The following is a 24,299-nucleotide window of genomic DNA, read 5'->3' on the forward strand; positions in this document are numbered from 1 at the left end:
GAACTTCGAAAATGTTACGCTACGTGCAAGAAGCCAGACACAAAAGGTCACACCTTGTACGATTCCGTTTACATGAAATACCCGGAATAGGTAAGCCCACCGAGACAGAATGTGAGACTGATGGTTGCCAGGGGCTCGCAGAAGGAAAACAGGGAGCAGCTGCTTCCCGGGTATGAGAGAAGGTCCCAGCAGCTCGGACCCTGAGCTCTCCCCACAGTTTGGTAATAGAAGCCATTAAATCCTTAGCTATGAGTTAAGCTCCCTCGAGCTGACTTTTGGTCGCTTGCACCAGGAATTTATCTTATTGCAGTGGTTTTCAAATTGTGTCCGTTGTGGAACACCAGGGTTCCATAGAGATGTTATGTTGGTTCTGCAAAACTTTGAACGCCACAGGTGCTGAGGCTGATTAGAAAAAAAGAATTTGTAACCATCATCTACGACCCCCAATTGACTTCCTAAACGTGCAACGTACATTTGCATTTGTAAAATATGTTTGGCTAACAAAATGCTTCTCTGACCTGTTATATGTATGAGTTCTAGTTAAAGTTTCATTTGAAAAAGGGTCCAACTTCTGAAAATAAACAGTATAAAATCACTGTCCCAAGAAAATGATCATTTCATACTGGAAGGGTTAGCTTCAAGGAGACTCACTGTAGCTCTGTTTGTACCAGGGCTCAGCCATCTATGGCCCATGTGCTACATTTGGCCAGCCCCTGTTTTTGTAATACAGTTTTATTTAAACAAACAAACAAACAAAAAATCAATTCTTTTATGCATCCTGGCTGCTTTTGCACTACAATGGAAGGATTAAATCATTGCAACAGAGACCTCAGGTGCCACAAAAACTAGAACATGCATTATCTGGCCCTTAACAGGAAACGCTTGCGACCTCCTGGTTCTTAATGATGAAAAATTGGAAGCAACCTAAAGGTCCAAGAAAAGGGGATTGGTCAAATTACTAGAGTGCATCCCTTCAGCAAAGAGAATGCCAGGCCCCTGTTGAAAAATGATGCTGTGACACAGTGACTCTCAAACTTGGCCGCACACTGGAACCCCCGGGGAGTCTACAAGTCCCCTCCCTAGTCCAGCCGCATCCCTGATGTCTGGGCAGAGTGCAGACATCAGTATTTGTTAAGCTTTTCCAGGGGTTCTAACGCGGAGCCACTGTTGTAGAGGAATATTCACTGACATGGAAATATGACCACTCTGTATTGTTGAGGGAAGAAAAGCACATAATCTAACAGTCTACCCGATGACCCCTTTTTGGTCATTTTTATTGGTCATTTCTCCACGCGCTCACATCCCGGCCTCGCGTAGAGGAACAAGAGATGCCGAAACATCAACAGTGCTCGTCTCAGGATGATGTGGCTATGCGACATTTTAATTTTTTTTCTTTTTGGTTATCTGTATTTTCTATGTGTTTTACAATGAACATTGTATCTTGTACCAAGTATGAAAAAAGATAATCAGCTTAAAAAGTATACCTCTTGGGTTTTTTTTTTTAATTTTATTATGTTATGTTAGTCACCATACAATACGAAAACAATGGATCGTGGATCACTACATCAAAAACCAATCATGTATTGTATGGTGACTAATTTTTTTTTTTAAAGATCTTATTTATTTATTTGACAGAGAGACACAGCGACAGAGGGAACACAAGCAGGGGGAGTGGGAGAGGGAGAAGCTGGCTTCCTGCGGAGCAGGGAGCCTGATGCGGGGCTCCATCCCAGGACCCTGGAATCATGACCTGAGCCGAAGGCAGACGCTTAATGACTGAGCCCCCCAGGCGCCCCTACTTCTTGTTTTGAAAAAAAAAAAAAAACAACCAACACTACGGAGATGAGCACTTCATCAAGTGAGGCGTTCCTGGGTCATGTGTGTATACAGCACGCCCTGGCGGGGGGCCGGGGGGGGGCGCTGCCACTGCAGGTCCCAGGGTTGTGGCGACCCCAGGGCTCTGTGAGTCAGGCAGCCGGAGTTAAGCCCCCTTGAGTGTGAAGTGGGATGAGGGTGTGCCCACCTCACAGGATCAAAGGCATGGAGGTGCAATTTCTGGCACAAGGTAGGTGCTCAAGCAAGTCTGCTTCTTTCTCCATCAGCGGCTCCCAGAGTCAGAGCCTGCAGCTGGTCAGCTTCCTCATGCCTGCTGAAGGAAAAGGATTGGCTTTGCCCAAACTGGGCCCATCCAGGTCCATCCACAGCTGCTGGTCCCTGGTGCTGTTGGCAGCCGCCGCTTAACCAGCTCTGGCTTGGAATCGCTGCCGCCCCTGGAATTTTCCCGTGCTCCCCAGAAAGACCCTGGCTTCTCATCAACACTACCTCTTGACCCTCTTCTCCATATAACCTGCGTCCCCTCTGCCCAGATTGGGTCCCTTCTGCATAAAGAAGGGCTTTCAGTCTTCCTGGGGTTGCTCACTTTTAATAACAATGACAGTAGTGTCTGCCATTTATTGACCCTGCATGGGCCTGGGCTTACATCCTCTCTCTCTCAGCCGCAGCTCTGCAGGGCGTGTGGTAGTGTTCCCATTCCACAGGTGAAGCTCAGAGAGGTGAAGGAACCCCTGCCAGGTCACACAGCTGGTGAGTGGCAGCCCTGTCTGGCTCCCAAGTTTCTCCCCCGTACCACCCTGCCTGCTTAGTTAGCTGTCTCCATCCCGGCTTCTACTTCAAAAGGCAGACATTCTCCCACATGACTCTAATGTGCAGCCAAGTTGGATAACCATTGTGTTTTTTCAAAAGATTTTATTTGTTTGAGGGCGCCTGAGTGGCTCAGTTGGCTAAGCGTCTGCCTTTGGCTCAGGTCACGATCCCCCGGTCCTGGGATCGAGCCCTGCATCGGGCTCCCTGCTCGGCGGGGAGCCTGCTTCTCCCTCTCCCTCTGTTCCTCCCCGCTGCTCATGCTCTCTCTCTTTCTCTCTCTCTCTCTCCCAAATAAATAAAATTTTATTTATTTGGGAGAGAGAGGGAGAGAGCACAAGCGAGGGGAGGGGCAAATCTGCTCAGATGTGACTCTAGGTGTACTGCCTACTTGTTCAACACCCTCTTCAATCTGGGCTTCACTCCCTGTGATTGAAGTGATGACCTGTCAGACCTTCTTTAGTTTGCAAACTGTGCTCTGCCTGTTTCTAGCCTGTGCAAAGTTCCCATAGCCACTCAGATATTATAGATTATGAGACAATTACTTTGTATCAGTTGTAAGAAATGAGGTTTTTGTCTCTCATTGGACATTAAGATCATTTCATAAATTTAGGTTTTGAGATTTAACAGCATAAAGCCCATCACTGAGAGTGATGAAGGAAATGTTCTACAAGTCAATATATAGTTGACAGGGGAGCGTATTCATATTCGATCTCTTTTTTTAATTTAACACAGAACCTTGGGTTACTACCCCTGCTTTCCAAAATTGTTATCCAGTTTACTTATGTGTTCTTTTCTACTTTGGCAACTACATATAGTTCCTGGTTGGGTTTGTTGTTGTTGTTGTTTGCCTTTTATAAATACAGGAAAAAGAATAATGTCTTAAATAAAATAAATCAAGGAAAGGCCTAAGGCATTTGAGAGAGTTCTTTTCAGTAGCATGAAGGAAAATGGTTGGCAGCAGGAACTATTTCTCCGACAGAGAGGCTCGGGGCCCTTCTGAAGCTTCCTTCTTATCCAGAACAGCTCCACTATGCCTCGCCATTAGCCTCCCCTGCAGCACTCAACATTTAAAAGTTCATCTTCATTTCTTCTTTCCAGCATGCAGCTTCAGCTGGAGAAAGTAATTTGATTTTCTTATCACCCATTCTTTCATTCGTTCACTCAATCAACAACAGAATGTGCTCGGTTTTAGGAATGAGAAAAGAGTAAGAGATGGTTCCTTCAAGCACTTAAGGAGCTTATAAACTAGTGATAGAGGAAGATGCACGAACAAATCAATAAAGAATTAATAGTGCTGTGACTTCATTTGCATTATTTGAATCTTTATGAATATATTACTATACTACACCCTGCTTAAAGTTGAAATAGACATTTAAGACAGGACATTTAATAAATTCACCATAGAGCGTAAGTTAGACTGGAAGTATTTGCATTCTCAAAGAAGCTTATTAATGCAAATGAACCTCTAGTTGTTTAGTTGCTTATAAAATTTTTAGAGGTATGTATATTCCTTGTTCTAACAGGTTAGTAACTTGGGGAGGAGGGTGCTGCAGGTTAAGGTCCTACCTCCATGTCAGGTCCATCTTGTCGGCTCTTCAGGTCATATTCTCAAACGAGCTACAGGATGGGACAACAAAAACAATTTCTTTCCTTTGCTCACCTACATAATTTGCTCCTGGACGGCTTCCTTAGTGGCTTTCATCATCACTCTCACCACCAGACGTCAGGGAAATCTTCCCATTCAATCAGGAGCCCTGCAAATGATGCAGAAAAGTACTGTAGCTTAAAAATAATGAATACCATTTATTCAGGGCTTACTATGAGCTCATTGCTTACAATGGTGTTTCCTTTTTAATCTTCACAGCCAGTCTCTGAAATAGGTATTGATCAATCTCAGGTGTATCCAAAATAAGCCTCTGTGGCAGGTTGTGATATTTTTCAGTCTCTCTCTTATGTCTTTCGGTTCGTCTTGGCACCAAATATAAAGCAGTTCAACATCAGGCCCTTGCCCTAAATAGCTCCCAGTGCCAAGAATTGGCAAATTATTACTTTGGTTTCAGTGGATGGTCAAAAAGGATCATCAAGGTAAACTTTATAGATTTTCTTTGGCTAATCAGACGCATTTCAACATTGAAATCCTGGACTTCAGAGAGGAGAGAACTGGGTGTGGGGAGAAGATGTGAGAGGCTTCTAAGTGGAAGGACCTGAGCATCGGCCTGCCACCTAGAATTAATAATACTTTCAATGACTTGGGTAGTGATGTCCATAATTTTCGCCAGTATTTGTAGGGTATAGAGTAAAAAAAACTAGTTGTCTGTATTTAATAATTCATTTGCAAGTCTTACTTGATTTTGAAGCTGTAGGACCTCAACTGTTTGCTGGGTTTACTGGAGTTTAGTTTTTATTTCTAATAACAAAACATCTTGAAGTCTATGTTGAGATCCTAGGAAGGACCTTTAATTTAAAATCCTAACAGCTTCAGGATCTTTCTGACCTCGAAGAAAGAGAAAATGAAGATGCTCTGGTACCACTTCAGAAGCAGAGCCTGAAATTCTTCTGTGCTTTAGAGGTGGTGTTGCCATCCTATGAGTGCAGGAGTCCTGGAGTTGGCATGGCCGAGGAGCCTTTGGAGAAGCTGGAAGAAGGTCTGTTTATGGTGGGGGTGGGGCTGGAGTGGAGTGGAGGTAGAATCTCTCTTTCTTTCTGAAACTCATCTTTTCAGATATATCATCAAGCCCTCCCCTTGCTAAGCTACTAAAACCCTGGGCAGAGCTTTTCTACCGTACAATACAGGTTTTTATCATACACAATACCTAAAAGAACTTAGCTTTACAATTCTAAAACTGAGTTTCTGCCAAGAAGTTTAGGAAGAGGGAAGTAATGTTTTTCCCATTTTTGGCTAAGAATCTGCCTTCTGCTAAAAAAAAAAGAAGAAGAAGAAGAAGAAGAGGAAGAAGAAGAAGAAGAGGAAGAAGAGGAAGAAGAGGAAGAAGAAGAAGAAGAAGAAGAAGAAGAAGAAGAAGAAGAAGAAGAAGAAGAAGAAGAAGAAGAAGAAGAAGGAGGAGGAGAAGAAGAATTTGCCTTGTGCTAAAATAGTGTCTAAAATAGTAGACACTTGCCTTGTTTCTGATATGAAGTATCAGCCATAGTCCAGTGGTCTCTATTCCAGGTTTGAACTTACATTGACCCCTACCTAACGTCTTACTCTTTAATCATACTATGATTGAACATTTTTGCTTCCACAGTTTTAACTTCCTATGTCATTATTCCTTAGTTCCTATCTCTGAGATCATAAAGTTTTTTTAACCACATGGTTGATAACTTCATATATATTTTTTCACAGATAGTTATGATAGTGGTGCCTGAGTGGCTTAGTCGGTTAAGCGTCTGCCTTCAGCTCAGGTCATGATCCCAGGGTCCTGGGATGAAGCCCTATGTCAGACTGCCTTGCTCAGTGGGGAGTCTGCTTCTCCCTCTCCCTCTGCCCCTCCCTCCTGCTCGTGTTCTCTCTCTCAAATAAATAAATAAAATCTTAAAAAAAAACTAGTTATGATAAAAACTGAAGTGTGAGATGAGAAAACTTCTGAGAAAATGCTTTTATTTTCTGCTTTTAGAAATCAAAAGAATGTCTATGGGGCACCTGAGTGGCTCAGTTGGTTAAGGTCTGCCTTCGGCTCAGGTCATGATCCCAGGGTCGTGGGATTGAGCCCCTCATCAGGCTCCCTACTCAGCAGGTTGCTTGCTTCTCCCTCACCCTCTCCGGTTCCCCCTGCTTGTGCACTCTCTCTCTCAGATAAATAAATAAAATATTTTTTAAAAATCAAAAGAATGTCTAATTACTAGGTGCTATCCCAGTTATATACAGCAAGTTTTAGAACAAGAAAAATTTTGATATGCTACTTGTTAACTTTATTTCAGAAAGTGGTAAAATAGCTGTGGAATATAGACCCTGTGAAGAGATTACAGATGCCAGAACCGAAGAGGAGCTACAGGATTTAATTCAAGTATGTGGAGATTAGAGCTCGAGGATTCCACAGCCAGTGTAGCCATAATTTAAAGCAACCGGCAGGATTTGGAAGACTTGGGCACGTACAGTTAGCTCTGTCATCCTTTGGGAAATGTAAAACTCTGAAACGGCTTTTGAGTGCAGAGAATTTCTGGGGCTTTTCCTGAAGTCCTGGCCCTTGGCTCTGACCCCTTATTTAAAATTTGGAGAGCAAATTGCATCAGAATACTCCTACTGTTGTGGCCATAGGAGAGGACACAGCCTTTTAGAGCTCCCCTCAAACAGAATCTCAAGGATTTGGGAACAGAGTAACTCTGGCCTCAAGTGAGATTATGCTACAGTGCTTGAAAACCATTATGCCTTTCAAATAAGGTGTATTACCCAGATGTCAGCATCTCATACATATCTTGTATGAAATATTTTGCTGAAGAACTTTTCTGTAAATCACTTATATCAATGCCCTGAATTAGGGATTAAGTTGCCGAAGTAATTTCTAAAAGAAGATATTAAAATACTGCATATAGAATGTTTAAAAAAAAAAGGAGAAAAGGATGTGTTTCATGTCATTGAAAACTTAATTTGGGGCTAGATTTCTGATTATTTAACTCACTCCAAAGTTGCAAAGTTTGTTTGTTTTGAAGGGAAGAGTGGAGAAAGGAAAGATGGTTACTTTCTGAAAAAGTATTTGAAGGTTTTTTTTTGTGCAAAATAATTATTTTAATTCAATTTAAATCAAGCCAGTCAAGGAAACTTCAGACTTATCCAAGTTTACACTTTAAGAAGTCTAGCTTCCTGTGAAATGTGAAAGAGATTCCGTATTGATGCTAAAGATTTCAGAAACCTGATTGTAACAACAGATCCATTCCTAAATAAGGCCAGTCTTGGAATCCATTCCATTTAGAAACCATTGCTATGTGCTACACGCTGGGAATAAGATAAAACCCTTCTGTCTTACGGTTTGCGTGCTAGAGCTTGTGCCAGACCATAAACAAGGACTCAAATAAAACAGATTGTAAAAAGGGCTGTGAAGGATGTAAACTGGGTGCTAGTTACAGTATTTCAAGAAAATTGTTTAACATGCTAACTTGAACATCCTAAGTGCCTTCTCCATGTGCACACACAGGGTCAGACCTCTCAAAAGTGGTGGTGTTACTTTTTCTAGACTGACGGCTGTGTTGAATCCAGGTGGGATGGGGGAAGTTTTCCCATGCCAGTGTAAATAGAGGGCTATTCTCTTGGTTTCAGACCCTCATTCCCAGAATGAAATGCTCACCTGCCCCCTCAAGCTCCACTCCAAAACCCCTCCTACAGAAATTTTGGAGCCATCACTGATTCAGTGGTAGGTAGCCTCCTAACAGAGTGGCGACTTAATACTCAGACATGCGTATTGAGAATTGAGAGGAAATGGCAACATTTTAGAATAACTAACTGTAAAATGTGTTCCCTTCCCCACTGCCCTGACGGGTGCTTATTCTGCAGGTCAGCTACTTTTCTTGGAAGCAGGATGGCCGAGGGGAGGAAGAATGTCTCTCGGATTTAAGCTTTGAAGAGGCCGAGCTCAAACCGCCAGAATCGGACTAGCATTTTTTAATTTCCCGGGATGCCGGGTCCTGTGGCGTCCTTGGGAAACTGCACCCTGCCCCCTTCCACCCCAGAGCTGCTGGAGTCCGGGGCCATCCTGCCTCGCTGTGAGCCCCAGGAGGTGGTTGTGCCCTTTGTAGGGGGAAGGGAGGCTTGGGCCCCGGTGATTCTGGAAAAAGGGCTCGCTCCGAGGGGCGCGGTGCCCGTCATCGCTGAGCTAATAAAGGAGCGTAAACAAAGGCGTAGTAAATAAAGGGTGGGATGTAGGCGGGGGAGGGGCAGGCAGTGATGAACGGTGCGCGCGTCACGGGGCTGCCATAACGGTTCGGCTCCGGTTGGGGCGCGTGCTGATCCAGAGCCTCCGCGTGTCATGTCCCGGCTGCGCCTCTGGGCCCCACTGCTCCTCCGCACGTGGCAATCATTGTGGCTGCTGGTCCAGGCAGCTCAGCCTCCAGAGTGGGCCCTGGACCCTGCCCAGCTGACCTCCGACCTCCTGGGGCCCACCGAGCCCTGGTCTTCACACTCCTCTGAATTCCCGCCCGAATCGCCCCAGGCCCTTACACCGCCAGCAGAGGGGTCCTCTGCTCCAGCCCAGATGTTGGCCCTGCCTAAGGATTGACTGAGACTTTGGTTCCGTTCCCGGACACGGATGCAGTTGGCAAGCTGCCCCCAGAGGCAGATCAGGATCTGAATGACAGGCTAACCCAGCTTGAAAGGCTCCCAGAGGTGGTTCCAAGGCTAGGTTGGGCTCAGAATCCGACCATAGCTCCGCCTCCTCGACTCAAAAGTAAGATTAAAACTGTAGGTCTAGATCAGGCTGAAGATCACCAGTCATTTGAAATACTTGTTCCACCTCTGGATAGTCACACTTCAAAGCCAACCAAGTTTATTGTTTCACCCCCAAACCTGGAGAAAGATCTAGCTCAGCATCAAAGGCTTGCCAAAGTTGTTGGAACTCCAAACCAATTTGCAAATAAAGACCACCTACAACAACAGTTGCAGGATGGTTATTCAGATTCCAGTATGGATATCCTATATCCTGAGGTGAACTTACCAATGGATTTCCCAGGGGGATCGGATCAACCTCCAAAGCTCCCTGAGGAGGTTGAAATTCCTCCACTCCTGCAGGAGACCCCAAATCATCCAGAGTTGCCTGAGCAAGCTGAATCTTTTTTGCCTCAGGTGGAGGCCCAGGCCCAACATTCAGAGCCCCCTGAAGATAATAGAAACATCTCCAATTCAGCAGGGGGCTCCATCTCCGCCTCCAGAGATCCTAAAGGAAGCTGTAAACCCACAGGAGGCCCTGGCTGAGCCTTCAAGTACCCCTGAAGAAATCAAACTTTCTTCAGTCCAGCAGAAAGCCTCAGCTCAACTGACAGAGGCCCCTGAGGAAGTAGAACCTTCGACCCCTCAGGAGGCCTCAGCTCAACCTCCAGAGCCATCTAACGAGATGGTACCTCAACCAATAGCACATGAGGTGAATGTGCCATCTCTAAGTAAGAATGAAGCTCAGTGGCCAAACTTCTCCAATGTCACTGTTAACCTGTGGATCTGGTACTTACTGTAACTCTAACTCAGCCTCCAGAGCGCACCGAGGAGGCTCAGGCTTCTCCAATCCAGCAGGAGGCCCCAGCTCAGCCAGCAGAGCGCCCCGAGGAGGCTGGGCCCACCCCAGTCCAGCCAGAGGCGCCGGCTCGGCCAGCAGAGCACCCCGAGGAGGCTGGACCTAGTCCAGTCCAACAGGAGGCCCCAACTCTAGTTCCAGAGTTTCCTATGGAGTATCTATTTCAAACTTCAGTAAGTGATGAGGTGATAAGTCAACCTATGAGCCACTATCCAACTTAGAGTTAGAGTTCAAGAAGAGGCAAAACTAACTTATGTTGTTTACAGCTGCCATATGATAGGTAAAACTACATTTAAAAAGAGAGGAAATTAGGGGTGCCTGGGTGGCTCAGTTGGTTAAGCATCCAACTCTTGACTTGGGCTCAGGTCATGATCTCAGGGTCGTGGGACAGGGCTCTTTGTAATTGAACTCTAACTCTATATAAATGGAATCATATTATATGTATTATTTTCTGGGTTGCTTCTTTCATTCAACATTATCTTGTAAATTCATTATATTGTTGCATGTAGCTGAGGTTGGTTCATTTCAATGCCTAGTATTGCATGTCTTGCTACATGTGGCTACTGAATACTTGGGAGTAGCTAGTGTGACTGAGGAGCTGAATGTTTAATTTAGTTAATTTCAATTATTTTAAAATTTAAATTAAAAAACGGATACTCAACAGTTATTAGAAAATGTTTAAATATGTTTGCAACAATGTGGGTATGTGATGTTAGCTTTTCAACTGTAAATTTTATGAAATCTAAATACAGTCAAGTATTTCTGATAAAAAAAATTAGTAACCAAATTGAGATTTCAACTCCCCACTCTGTGGGGAGTCTGCTAGAGATGCTCTCTCTCCCTCTCCCTCTGCCCCTCCCTCTGTCTTTCAAATTAATAAATCTTTAAAAAAATAAAAAACAAAAAGCAAGGAAATTGTTATTAAAGTCAGCATAGTGGTTACTTCTGGGGAATCAGAGAGAGGGTTGTGATTGGAAAGGGCACACTGGGGGCTTCTGGGATGCAGGCAGGGCTTTTTCTTGACATGAATGGTGTTACATGGGTATTTGCTTGATAATTATTAAACTGAACATTTATTAATGAACATTGTTTTAGTTCTCAAAAATAGTTTTTAGTCGGGGAGAAAAAAAACGAACGGCTTTCTCTGCCACACTGCTATAGTTGTGTATGGGGCTTCCGAATAGAATTTGGGAAAAGAGAGGAGGAAATGGCAGTTCTGCCAGGGTTGTTGGCACCCAGAGCTGGGTTCTAGCAGAGACTTTGTGATCCAGAGAGTAGGCATTAAATATGCATTTTGGTGCAAAGAGTAGATAGGGGTGTGTGTGTGTGTATGACAGAGAGAGAGAGAGAGAGGGAGAGAGAGATGGAGAGAGATGGACACAAAGGAGTACATGAAAAGAAGGATTTGAATGGAAACAGAGCAGAGATCAGTACTCCTAAATTAAATAAGAATTAGTGTATTTACGGGGCACCATTACCCAAGTTTCCCCTCCCATATGGAAGTTAATCCTAGGTAGTAAATAGTTGTAGTTATTTTGCATTTTGATGCAAAAATAACCTTTTCATTTTTCAGAATTCTCAGTGAAAATTATTTGACCGAATTACATAAGGACTCATTTGAAGGCCTACTATCCCTCCAGTATTTGTAAGTTAATTAATCATTTATTATGACTTTTTAGTTATCTATAAAATAAATATGGGGTTCAAATTAGATAATCGCGACAATTTCTTCTAACAATAAAATTCTACAGTTCTGTAAGTCTGTAGGGCCCCAACCCATCTCTAGCATTAAATGTCTTCTATGCGTTTTCAGTTTTTTTAACTTTATATACAAGATATAGACAGAAAAAGACCCTACAGTTATAGAGCAAAAGGGGTAATGAGGTCTGAGCAATTATGGACACCCATATGCACCTTGTTTCCTACGTGTTCATATACCATCTGCTTACATTTATATTTAGTTTATGGCTCATGGATCAAATCCCGCCCATGGTCTGTCTTTATACAGCCTATGAGTTAAGAATGATTTTTACATTCTTAAAGGGCTATAGAAGAGAAAAGAAGAGAAAGAGAAGAATATGCAACAGAAACGGCATGTGGCCTGCAAAGCCCAAAATATATTTACTATCTGGCTTTTACAAAAAAGGTTTTAAAAGTTGGTTTAATAAAATGAGAGGAATTAAAGTTAACCTCAAATTATCACCTACAGGACAAGAAAATATAGAACACTTAGATTAATTTGAATGCCATTAACCCAGAATTTTTTTAAAATTTAAGTTCAATTAAATATTTAAATATTAAATATTTAACTAAGCAGGTAAATTATGTAAGCAGTATTATCAAGTACATATTAAGTTACCAAGAGAACAGATTAAGGATTTCAGTGTGGGAATTCTTAGACCAATATTAAAAATAGATGTTTAAAATGATGGTTAAGGGGTGCCTGGCTGGCTCAGTTGGTAGAGCAAGCGACTCTGGATCTCGGGGTTGTAGGTTCAAAACCCACATTGGGTATAGAGATTACTTGAGAAAAATAAACTCTTTTTAAAAAAAAGTAAAATAAGGGGCTCCTGGGTGGCTCAGTCGGTTAAGCATCTGCCTTCGGCTCAGGTCATGATCCCAGGACCCTGAGATCCAGTCCCTATTGAGCTCCTTGCTCAGCGGGGAGCCTGCTTCTCCCTCTGCCTGCCGCTACCTCAGCTTGTGCGTTCATCCATTCTCTCTCTCACAAATAAATAAATAAAATCTTTAAAAAATAAAATAAAATGATGGTTAAGTGGTATGGTTAGAAATGTTTACGCTAAAGAAACATATCAGAAATGCCCCTAACTTCACAAATTACAAAATAAAATCTCTCCAGCCTCATTGTAAAGGAGGAAATGCTTGCATGGTATTTCTATGGATTTAGACATACAGGGATACTATATTCTTTGTTACGAAGGTTCAATTTTTATTCTTTTTTTAATTTTTTAAAAAGATTTTATTTATTTGTTTGACAGTGAGAGAGAGAGCATGAGCAGGGGGGAGGAGCAAGGGGAGAGGACTCCCCACTGAGCAGGGAGCCTGATGCGGGACAACGCAATCCCAGGACCCCGGGATCATGACCTGAGCCGTAGTCAGACGCTTAACCAACTGAGCCACCCAGATGCCTGGTTCAATTTTTCTTCTTTGTCCATGGCATCCAGAGCTGTGTATGTCATTAATCCTTATTAATGATGCTCTTTAGCAAATAGATTCTTCTTGTAAATGTAGAAGGTTTAAGGGTAGTGGGTAAAAAGAGCCTGATATGATATTAAGAATAGTCTTTTAAATGATCAAACCTTCCAAGTCTTAGGAAACAGCCACCCTTGTATTGGTCTTCTTGGACACCTCTGCCATCTGGACTCCAAACCTTACAAACACAGTTTGGAAAAAAACAAATGAGATAAACTGCTCAATGGATTAGGTCCTTCATTACTTCTACTGTGAAATACTTTGTAAACCAATTACTTCATGTTAGCTGAAGTATTCTCATTCATTTAAAAAAATGTCAATCGAAAGCTAATATGACAGGTACTATGCCCAGTATCATAGGCTCACAGATGGTTAAGACAGGCTTCTGACCCTTGTAGGAACTCATGATCTCACAAGGAAAATAAACAGAAGCTCAAGCCATAATGTGTAAAGCACTAAGCGGACAAGGTGCCGGAGAGGTGCAGAAGAGGGAGCCATAAAATCATAAAACTACATTTCTTTTAAAACAGTCATTTTGCTTCTGCTACTCATTACCCAGCTATTTGTTTATTTTATAAATATTTGAGTTTATGTCCCTGTGTCAGTTTTAAACATGGTAGGCAATGCAGATGAACACAGCTAGTCCATAGTTTCAAGGAGTTTATGCTCAGTGGACATGGGATGCCAAAATAAGTATATTAAAAAGAAATTGGGGTGCCTGCCTGGCTGAGTTGGTAGAGCATGTGACTCTTGATCTTGGGATCATGAGTTCAAGCCCCAGGTTGGGCATGGAGCCTACTTAAAAATTGTTTTAAAAAGAAGAAGGAGGAGGAGGAGGAGGAGAAGGAGAAGGAGAAATGGATATGGGCAATGAGAGATAGAAGTTGTTTTTGGAACACAGATGAGGGAAAAAAGACTTCACGTTGGATCAGGGAAGCTACTAGAGCAATGCTGTTTGAACAGGACCTTGAAGAGCTATTGGGTATCATCAGACGGACATCTTGGGAAGAATAAGCTTGCAAAGGAGAATGGGAGAAAGGCCAAATGCAGGAATATCTTGTACCTGTAGAGTAGGAGGTTGGAGCCAGATCTTCTAGGATTTTGAAGGCCATGGATAACATGCCAAGCTACTGGGTTATCACTGCAGTGCTCCAGGACGGACTTTAGCCTACAGCAGAGTCACCTGGAGGGCTTGTCGGAACACAGTTACTGATTACAGACTGCTCAGTCCACAGTAGGGCTGAGAATTTGCATCTTGATTAAGTTCCCAAGTGATGCTGGTATTCGAGAACCACTTCGGGAGAATTAATCTGGTAACTGTGTGTAGGATGGATCAGAAAGGGAGAGACTGGATATGGCAATGCCCATCAGAAGACTAGGTGGAAAGTGAGGAACTAAGCTGGGATGGAGTGGAAGTAAGAGGGTCAGCTATAATCAAGAATGGGTGTTTTCAAATAAAAATCCAGTACCATGTGGTTTTTATTGTTGTCTCACTACCTGCAACTGAAGCAGTTAATAAATTCATGGACTATTAAGGCAGTGTGTGACCAAAAATGAATTTCTATTAATATGATAATATAAGTCTGAGTTAGTTCAAAGTTATGTATTGATTAGAGGAGTGATTTCCTTTCAAGTTAAATGAAAGGATATCTTTTATTTATTCTGCTATTGAATTGGCCTAGAAAAATAGACCTAAACCAAGAAGTTGTGCTAATGTGAGAATATCCCTTTTAATATTAGAAATTATAATTATAGGGGCGCCTGGGTGGCACAATTGGTTGAGCATCTGACTCTTGGTTTCAGCTCAGGTCATGATCTCAGGGTCCTGAAATGGAGCTCCGCATTGGGCTCTGTGCTCAGTGCGGGGCCTGCTTGGGATTCTCTCTCCCTCTTCTTCTGCCCCTCCTACTTGTGCTCTCGCTCGCTCGCTCACTCACTCTCTTTCTCTGAAATAAATAAATAAATAAATAAATAAATAAATAAATAAATAAATAAATCTTTTGAAAAAAGAAATTATTGTATGTGGAGATAAAAGCTTTGACCTCATAATCTAGAAATTGATGAGACCACAAAAGATCCTCTAATCAATTCTTCTGCTCTCAGGAGAGATTCCTTCCAAGATCTATCAAGATCTATAGTTGTGGATTTTATTTATGAAGATCTTGAAGGTGAGACTCTTTTAAGAGAGGTGAGGACAGTGTAAGTAGAGTTAGGGGCTCTGGAAGGTTCAAAAAACAATTCCTGAGATTCAGAGTTTAGGCAAAAGCTACTTATTCAATACTATCATCCTACTCATTAGATATCTAATAGATAATTGAGGCAATATTTTCCTTTTACTTTTCCTAGAGAGTTATCCTGCAATAAAATACAATCTATTGAAAGAGGTACATTTGAAGCACTACCTTTTTTGCAGTTTATGTAAGTTACAAATATAATTTCATTATACTTGGAATTTTTGTTAAACTTAATTGTAAGCCTCTTTGTTATAATCATTTTGAAATATGATTGAAATTTTATTAGTAGAAAGCTACTAAAATTATGTAGCAAATCTTTTCTGTCTGTAGCAAAGATTAGTGTGAGAATTTTATATAGATCAGACTGAATCATTCTAGAGCAGTGGTTCTCAACCGGGGTCATTTTGCACCCGGGTGACATTTGGCACTGTCTGGAAACGTTTATGGTTGTCAGACTGTAGATGAACTCCTGGCATCTAGTGGGCAGAGGCTGCTAAACACCCCACAATGCGCAGGACCGCCCCTCCTAACAAAGACGATCCAACCATAGATGTCAATAATGCTGATGTTGTGAAACATTTTCCTAGAGAAATAAAGATTACTTGACACAAGTATTTATAGAACACTGACTGATTTGTATCTAATGCACCACATGTATAAACATGAAAGTATAAATCTTTCGTGCAAGTTTTTTTCAAAAAGTAAGTATCTTCCATAGTAAGATTTCTTCAGTGTATGGAGAGAGTATTGAGGTTATGTTTCATCATATATAAATTGGAATCACTGCCAAAGGATAAATGTTCTGAAAGAATATCTTTTGTTCTTCTTTTGCTTGTGTCTTTTTTTTTTTTTTTTTTTTTTAGAAATCTTGGTTGCAATTTACTCATAGAACTGAGCTTTGGAACATTTCAGGCCTGGCATGGAATGCAGTTTTTACACAAAGTGTAAGTGAAATGGAAAATGAATACATGTAAAAAACAATAACTATGTGTAAAAACATCATACAGTTATTGGTTCGGTGGGTATAATAAGCCTAGTATGAACTCTGAAAAGTATGTCTTAAAATCTATTCATTTTTTCAAATGAGGAAACTAAGGTACAAAGAGGCCAAGAGACTTGTCTGTCTCATAAATGGCACACTCTGCTTTCTCTAGTACTCAGCTTTGGTGTGGGCAATAAAAGACCCCAAGCAAATAACACCCAAATCAGCATTATCCTGGGACTCCATGACAATGATGCTTCTCCAATAGGTGCGTGGTCCTTGAAATTCCACTTTTGAATTTAACTTTGATTCCTGCTCATGTGCAAAGTTCCTAACTGCTTCAATACATGCAATATAAAGCTTCAAAGAACTAAGTTTAGCACAGAGTTCTCCGGGGAGCAAAAGTGTGTGTCCTTCCTCAGCCATCAGCTTCTTTTAAATGGTAAAGCAGAAAGAACTCCTGAAAACTTACCACAAGACACTTCTCTCCCCAGTCACCCAGAGTAAAAAGTATATACCTCTGAAGTAAATGATCTGGGGGCAATAGCAAGGTATGGAAAGGTATGGAGGTATGGAAAAAGATGTGTTTCTGTTAAGTTGGAGTGTGAAAAACGTTCATGAAGAGAATACATTGCTGTAGCCTAATTTCATATGCTTTCTTTCCTGACTGTTCTTCAGTAAGAAGCGTGTTATTCCCTTTCAGCTGGAAAATTCCGTGATTTCTCTGTGACATAGCAAGTCATAAGTGGGTATGTTCAATGGCCTGAGTGGGATTTTAGACACAAGGTGAAGATCCTCCTCTAAACCTGACTTTGGAAAAGACTATCTTACCTGTCTCGTGGTTCAGAAATACAATTTCACACAGTTTATTTTAGAATAGATGAAGGTGTTGAGGGTGTGTCTGGAGCTGAGTAACTGTTGCCGCCGACGTCCATCTGCAGTGGCCTCCTCTCTCCTCTCATTAATTTGCTGATGCCTCACTTGGGGAAGGAGTCCTCAGGGTCAGTTTTTTGTTTTGCCAGCACACCAGAGAACAGGCTCATTGGGTTTCTCCACCAAGAGGTATACCGTCTCAGACTGACCACCTTTACTAAGCACTCTCTAACACCAGGAGTCTCTTACGAGAGTCTGAATTTCATTATAGTTAGGTGGGCAACATAGGAAAATTCGGGTGGAATCAGTTGATAAAAATTAATGGAGTCACTGAAAAACATTCACTGAGTGCCATGCCCACCATATGTTGACACTGTACTAAGTACTGGGGGTGCAAAGAAGAACGGGACAGGGACTGCCCCCAAGAAACTTTCATACCAGAAGGAGGAAGATGGGTGTTGAGGGGAAGGCACACGGGAGTCCTCGGGCATCTGTACAGCAGGGTCCCAAGGTGGGGGGGTGACAAAGTAGGCAATGGGTTGCGGGATAGGAAAGATTCGTAACGGATGAGGCAACAACTTGTTTGTGTTGAGTTTCTGCGTGCATCTTAAATGACAGAAAAAGGTAATTAAAGAACCAGAGCTAGCTGGCGTTGAAAATCAGTTCATACACATGTCACATGATTTGAATAGAGCTGCACTACTGAAACTAATTCACGGTTCCTTCCGAAAGAAATCACAGTATAGTAAGTGTGTACTGGGGGCGAGGCTCCTTCTTTGTTTGGAGCCACATTTTTCTAATAGACAAAGCTAGTCTGCTTCGGGAAATGTTTGCCATAGTGAGATAATAGACTTTATTGCATCTCTTTTCAAAGGCAAGTTGCCAAGGGAAGGAGCTACCCCTTGAATTAAGTCATGTTATTACCTATGTGACATATTACCGGGGTGTTTATAAGTTGAAACGATACTTTCTCTGGCATTAACTTAGTGTGTAAAACTTAGAGGCCCCAGCTGAGGTGGCTTTATCTTGAACTTACGCTTCAGGGCTCCTTGCTTACACAGGCCCCTTCCAAGGTCTTGGGAGAGGGTCCTAGCAATTTTTTGTATTCATAATTTTGCATGTTTTATTAGACAGGATTTCCCAAAGTAGATGAGGTTCAGGCCCCACAAGATCCTTGATTTACCCCTGGGTTTCAGATAACTATAACTCAGTAAGTTTCTTGAATGAAGCCTCTAAGTTATTGATAAACACAGAGTGAACTAGTTAGCAGTGTGGTAAAGTCTATTTTGAGTGGGCATGGCACTCGGTGAATGTTTTTCAGTGAATCCATTAATTTTTATCAACTGATTCCACCCGATTTCTTCCTACGTTGCCCACCTAACTATAATGAAATTCAGACTCTCGTAAGAGACTCTTGGTGTTAGAGAGTGCTTAGTAAAGGTGGTGAGTCTGAGACGTTATACCTCTTGGTGGAGAAACCCAATGAGCCTGTTCTCTGGTGTGCTGGCAAAACAAAAAACTGAAATCCACCTCAAAGACATTCCAAGAGCTTATTAATAAGGTACCACTTTCAGGGTTTTTTGTTACATTTTGCTTTAATAAGGTACCGCTTTTTGAATGGTAGTAATAATATCTCTTTCAGATGAAATCAGGAATGAAATATATTATGGAAAACCAGCAGTGGTTGATAATCCTAAATGTTAAGTATACTTTTTTTTCTGACTTTAAAGTGCTTCTCCTTCATTCACCTACAGAGGTCCAGACTGATGGCTTATTTTTTAAAATTCTTTTAGTCACTTCATTGGTTCTAACAATACAAGCTCCATGATTTTAGAAATGAAGGATTCTGCAATGTAGAAGGGCTCTACCTGATCCACGTAGAGCACATCCACATGCTGGCTTGTCTGTGGTGCATCAGTGTTGTGCCAAGAACATAAGCACTAAGAGAGAATGAGGAAAATCTAAGCCTTATCCCTACTGAATTATTTACCCCACTATTGAGAATACCATTGAGGTAGTTGTGGCCACACTGTGAAGGCAAATCGAGCTGCAGTCACAGAGACACCCTAATGCTCCCCCGTCATCCAGCATCGGTTTCCTTTAGATGGCTGTGTGCACACACAAGTTTATACACTGCAGGGTATCGTCATCACTTTTTGCTATGTACTGGAAATCCTGGCAGCTTCTTCTCCGATTCAGAAAGGCAGAAACATTCAGGATGAAAATAATAACTCGGGTCTGTCCTTTGAGGGAACTTCGGGTGGCTGTTTTATTATTTTCTATTTGTAATAGTTCAAAAGGTTTGAGATAGTCCTACCCAGCAACTACCATACTTTCCTTCTCCCAGCCGCATCCCTTCTTCCCACATATCTCACAACATATCTTCTTTCTCTTGGAAGCAGAGTAGTTCTTCCTCTGCCCCTTAACATTTCTTCATGACCTATCTCTAGTAGGCACTTACTGTGTTTCAGGCACTAGGCTAGGAACCTTTACGTATTGTACAAGCAAGAGAGTGTGCCCAACACTCTCAGATAGTGCCTGGCACATGGAAAATGCTCAATACATGCTCTCTCACACTGTATCTCATTTCCATGTTTCCAACAGCTCTTGCAATGTAGATATCGTTATCCCCACCTTGGGGATGAGGAAATTGAAACCCGGAGACGTTGGGTCACTTGCCTAGGTTCACACTGTTAACAAGTGGCAGAACCGCCTAGGAGCTTTGCAAGTAAGGCAACTCCGCATTCCCTTGGACTAGGAGCTGAATGATGACTATTTGGTGTTTTGTGCATCGTCTCTTGGAGTTGGTTTCTAACTGGAATAGGACCTTTTGGGGAAGAGAGCTCCTTTTCCCCATGACAGTCTCATGCTTCTGGAGCTCCTGGCCATGCCACCTCTGGGCATCCCCAGATTTTCTGCTCACTGCCCAGTGCAAATGTAACATCATTATTACTAGGCCCTTACTCTGTGCCCAGCCTTATGTGAGGTGCTTTGCACGTGCTCTTTCATTTAATCCTCAAATTGCCTTATGAAGTAAATGGTGCTAAGTGAGACTCAGAGATGTTTGTTACTCCAGTCACTTCACCACGATGTGACAGCCAGAATTCAAACCTAGGTCTTCCTGATTCCAGAGGCCCTTGCTGCTTCTGCTATTCCTCACTGCCAGGAACTCTTCTTCAAAGCTATTCTCAGAACTTTGATTAAAATATAGGCCCACAATTTCAGATCCTTTAGACTTCGCCCTCCCCTCCCACCCGAGGAAGGATTTACGTCATGAAATTAGATGTCTTGTATTGAGGAGCTTCACATGGGGAGCTTCACACGAGCTTCACATGTTCTCGTGGATCATGGATCTATGTAGATGAATAAAGGAAAGGGGTTACTCCATCCCCAAGTACTTCAAACGTACTGGAACAGGTTCTAGGTCACTCTGCTTACTTCTTGGACTGCCTTCCTCCAAAGAGCCAGTTTTCCCTGCCTGCCTTGGGATTCTAGCATAGATAGTTTGGAGTTGGTCCTATTTTAAATTTATTTTCACTGCGTGCTTTGGACATTTTTTCAGCTAAACCTGTTAGGATTTCAGTACATTCAGGACAGTGATGACATGCTTCAGTCCTCAATTCTTCTCTGTCTCCTCAGTTAATAGAAAGGAAACGTAGCCCATCTGTCTGGACCTGTATAGAAGAATTTGGAGAAAAAAAAATAACAGCTAAGAAGTGTTCCCTTATTTTGTGAGCTACCTTTAATCTGTCCCGTTGTTCTACAGCAAAAGGCTTTTGCAAAAATACTTGAGTTTTCCTCTTCAAGTAAGGTATATTTTTAAAAATCATTTAGAAGCCCGTGAATATCAAAAAGCTGATGGACTAGGAGTCAGCACACCTTTTATCGGTAAAATGAGGGAATTGAACTGAAAGGGAAATGGTCTCTAGTGTGATGTCCTCAGTGCATCTAAAACCATTCGTTTTGTGATTTGTAGAAAAACGGTTACTGTGGAGTCCCCCACATGTAAACTGTTGGGTCAGTTCTCATTCTGTCCGCCCCCCAGGCACAGCTTTCATGAAGAAAAGACAGCACAAAAGACAGGAGGAGGAAATAGGATAATTTAGAGTGGCCCTATATTTTGGTTTCACTAGGGATAAACGCAGGATGTTAATCTCAGTAGGACAAGGGCTGTCTGGTTAAGAGGAAACACTGAGCTGATGGATACAAGGCCATGGGTGAGCACCCAGGAAAGAGTGGAGGGTTAGAGAACTGAGATAATTTGGGGGGAAGGATAACTAATTGCTAAATTGTTTTGGCTACATAATGCCTTATAGTCATTTTTAAAACAGAGAAAGATGCACAAGTGGAGGAACTCACTTGCACAGAGCCCACCAATGAGCTTATAGATTTTAATGCCAATTTTTTTTTCAGAGCAAAGGACATTCAAAGCCTCAAAGTTGAGGAACTGTGCTTAACCAGACATGTGACACTCACATTCTTCCTCTTTATAACTAGTGTTACAAATCCAACATGTTAATGGTACTGAAAAAAATCTAGAAGAATGGGCTAGAATAAGAAGAATAGGGGAGTTTCCAAGGCAAGAACAAAAATGCATGGTTCTTCCCACCCCCCACCCCCCACCCCCACCACCACCCCCGCTGCCCCCCCAACCCCCACCCCCGCCCAGAAAAAGCATGGCTCCCAGCCTCACCATTGGCACCCTCTGACCTCCGTTGTGGAAGAGTCTGAGTCTTTACTCCTCTTTTCTCCACCTACCAACATATTTGGTCTTCTGACAACTGGTGCTCTATTTATCACAATATGGTTCTTTTTTTAATGGAGATATAATCCACATAATATAATATACAACATTATAAAGTATACAGTCCCATGGTATACTTTGACAGACGATAGTCAGCATTAATGCCAGGGTATTTCCATCAGCCCCGAAAAGAAATACCATACCCATCACCTGTGACTCCCCATTCTCCCTTCCTCCCAGGCCCTGGCAACAACTAATTTACCTTCTGTCCCTGTAGATTTGCCCATTCTGGACATTTCATAGAAATGTGTGTCTAGCTTCTTTCACACAGCATGTTAGCTTCGAGGTTTATCCATGTTGTAGCATGTCTCAGTACTTCATTCGTTTTTAAGGCTGGATAATATTCCCTTGTATACATACATCACATTTTGTTCATTCCTCAGTTATGAGACATTTGGATTGTTTCCACTTTTTGGCTATTATCAATAATGCTGCTATGAGTATTCACATACAAGTTTTTGTGTGGACACATGTTTTTAATTCTCTTGGGTACATACCTAGAAGTGGAATTGCTGGGTGATGTGGTAACTCTGTGTTTAACCCTTTTGAGGAACTGCCAAACTGTTTTCCACAGGTGACTACACCATTTTATGTTTCCACCAATGTATGAAGGTTCGAGTTTCTCCATAATCTTGCTACCACTTATCGTTGTCTGTTTGTTTGGTTATGGCCATCTTAGTGAGTGTAAAGTAATATCTCATTATAGCCTTGATTTGTACTTGCCTAATGACTTAAGACATCAAACATCTTTTCATGTGCTTATTGGCCATTTGTGTATTTTCTTTGGAGAAACATCTCTTCAAATCCTTTGCCCATTTAAAAATTTGATTATTTGTCTTTTTATTGAGTTGTAAGAGTTCTTTATATTCTGGATATTCTGCATACTAGACTTTTATCAGACATATGATTTGTAAATGTTCTCTCCCATTCTGTGAGTTGTCTTTCACTTTTGTGATGATGTCCTTTGAAGCACAAAAGTCTGTTTTTTTATAAAGTCCAATTTATTTATTTTTCCTTTGGTTATTTGTGCTTTTGGTGTCATGTCGAAGAAGCTGTTGCTTGATCCAAGGTCAGAAAGATTCCTAGTTTTATAACTTGAGCTCTTGCATTTAGGTAGTTGGTCCATTTCGAGTTAATTTTTATATATGGTATGAAGTGTAAGAATCCAACCACATTATTCTGTATGTGGGTATACAGTTGTCCCAGCACCACTTGAAGAGACCAGTCTTCCCACAATGAATTGTTTTGGCATCCTTGTTGAAAATTAGTAGACCATAAATGTGAGTATTTATTCCTGGACAGTCAGTTCTGTTCCATCGATTTATATGTCTATTCTTTTTTTTTAAAGATTTTATTTATTTATTTGACAGAGAGACACAGCGAGAGAGGGAACACAACCACGGGGAATGGGAGAGGGAGAAGCAGGCTTCCCGCTGAGCAGGGAGCCCGATGCGGGGCTCGATCCCAGGACCCTGGGATCATGACCTGAGCTGAAGGCAGACGCTTAACGACTGAGCCACCCAGGCGCCCCTATATGTCTATTCTTATGCCAGTATCCCACTATGATTACTGTAGCTTTGAATTGGGTTTTGAAACCAGGGCACATGAGTCTTTCCACTTTGTTCTTCCTTATCAAGATTGTTTTGGCTATTCTGGGTCCCTTGATTTGACATATGAATTTTAGAATTAACTTGCCAATTTCTGGAAAGAAGTCAGCTGCGATTTGGATAGGGAATGTGCTGAAACCATAGTTCAGTTTGGGGCATAGTGCCATTTTAACAATATTTCCTTCTAATCCATGAACGTGGCGTATCTTTCCATTTATTTTGATGTTCTTTAATTTCTTTCAACAATGTTTTATAGTTTTCAGTGTAGTCTTGTACTTCTTTGGTTAATTTTTTCCTAAGTATTTTATTCTTTTTAATATTGTTATACATGGAATTGTTTTCTTAATTTCATTTTGGACTACTCATTGCTAGTGTATAGAAATACAGCTAATTTTTACACATTGATCTTGTATCCTGCAACCTTGCTGACCCCATGTATTAGTGCTAAGTTTTTTCCTACATTCCTAGGAATATGTCTTGTGGTCTTCTGGTTTCCCAGGAATATGTTGAAGCATTTCAAAGTCTCTGTGGACATCTGATTTCTCAGCTTTTTCCTTTTAAGATTTTTGGTTAGGCTATTTTTTTGTCCCGCCTGTTAATCCATTGCCTCACACGACCACCAGGATAAAACATTTACCTGTAATTGTTTTTTAAAAATGCCCCTTGAGAAGAAGAGGCTTTTAGCATTGTGCAGCTCTCAGTGAGGTCAAAGACAAGCTTTTCAAGCGAGGT

At 41.8% G+C, this 24,299-nt stretch overlaps 1 protein-coding gene and 2 pseudogenes across 1 annotated transcript; all 3 read left to right on the plus strand.

The window, feature by feature from the left end:
- The window catches only part of LOC144379751 (leucine-rich repeat-containing protein 37A-like), a 55,504-nt pseudogene that overhangs the window by 14,048 nt on the left and 17,157 nt on the right, over window positions 1-24,299 (plus strand).
- LOC144379872 (RAD52 motif-containing protein 1-like) lies at window positions 12-8,428 on the plus strand. Its single transcript, XM_078060478.1, has 5 exons — window positions 12-90; window positions 4,586-4,728; window positions 5,120-5,288; window positions 6,562-6,647; window positions 8,129-8,428. The coding sequence occupies exons 1-5, from the start codon at window positions 12-14 to the stop codon at window positions 8,228-8,230; spliced, it is 579 nt and encodes a 192-aa protein (XP_077916604.1). The 3' UTR covers window positions 8,231-8,428.
- On the plus strand, window positions 8,537-10,301 carry LOC144379921 (leucine-rich repeat-containing protein 37B pseudogene; annotated as a pseudogene).

Source organism: Halichoerus grypus, chromosome 13 (genome assembly GCF_964656455.1).
Source record: "Halichoerus grypus chromosome 13, mHalGry1.hap1.1, whole genome shotgun sequence".
In the NCBI taxonomy this organism is placed as follows: domain Eukaryota; kingdom Metazoa; phylum Chordata; class Mammalia; order Carnivora; family Phocidae; genus Halichoerus; species Halichoerus grypus.

Coding starts and splice junctions, on each gene's coding strand:
- LOC144379872 (XM_078060478.1), top strand. CDS start 12: ATGTTACGCTACGTGCAAGAAGCCAGACACAAAAGGTCACACCTTGTA. Junction 4,729..5,119: donor GGTCAAAAAGGATCATCAAG/GTAAACTTTATA, acceptor AAATCCTAACAG/CTTCAGGATCTTTCTGACCT. Junction 5,289..6,561: donor TTTGGAGAAGCTGGAAGAAG/GTCTGTTTATGG, acceptor ACTTTATTTCAG/AAAGTGGTAAAATAGCTGTG.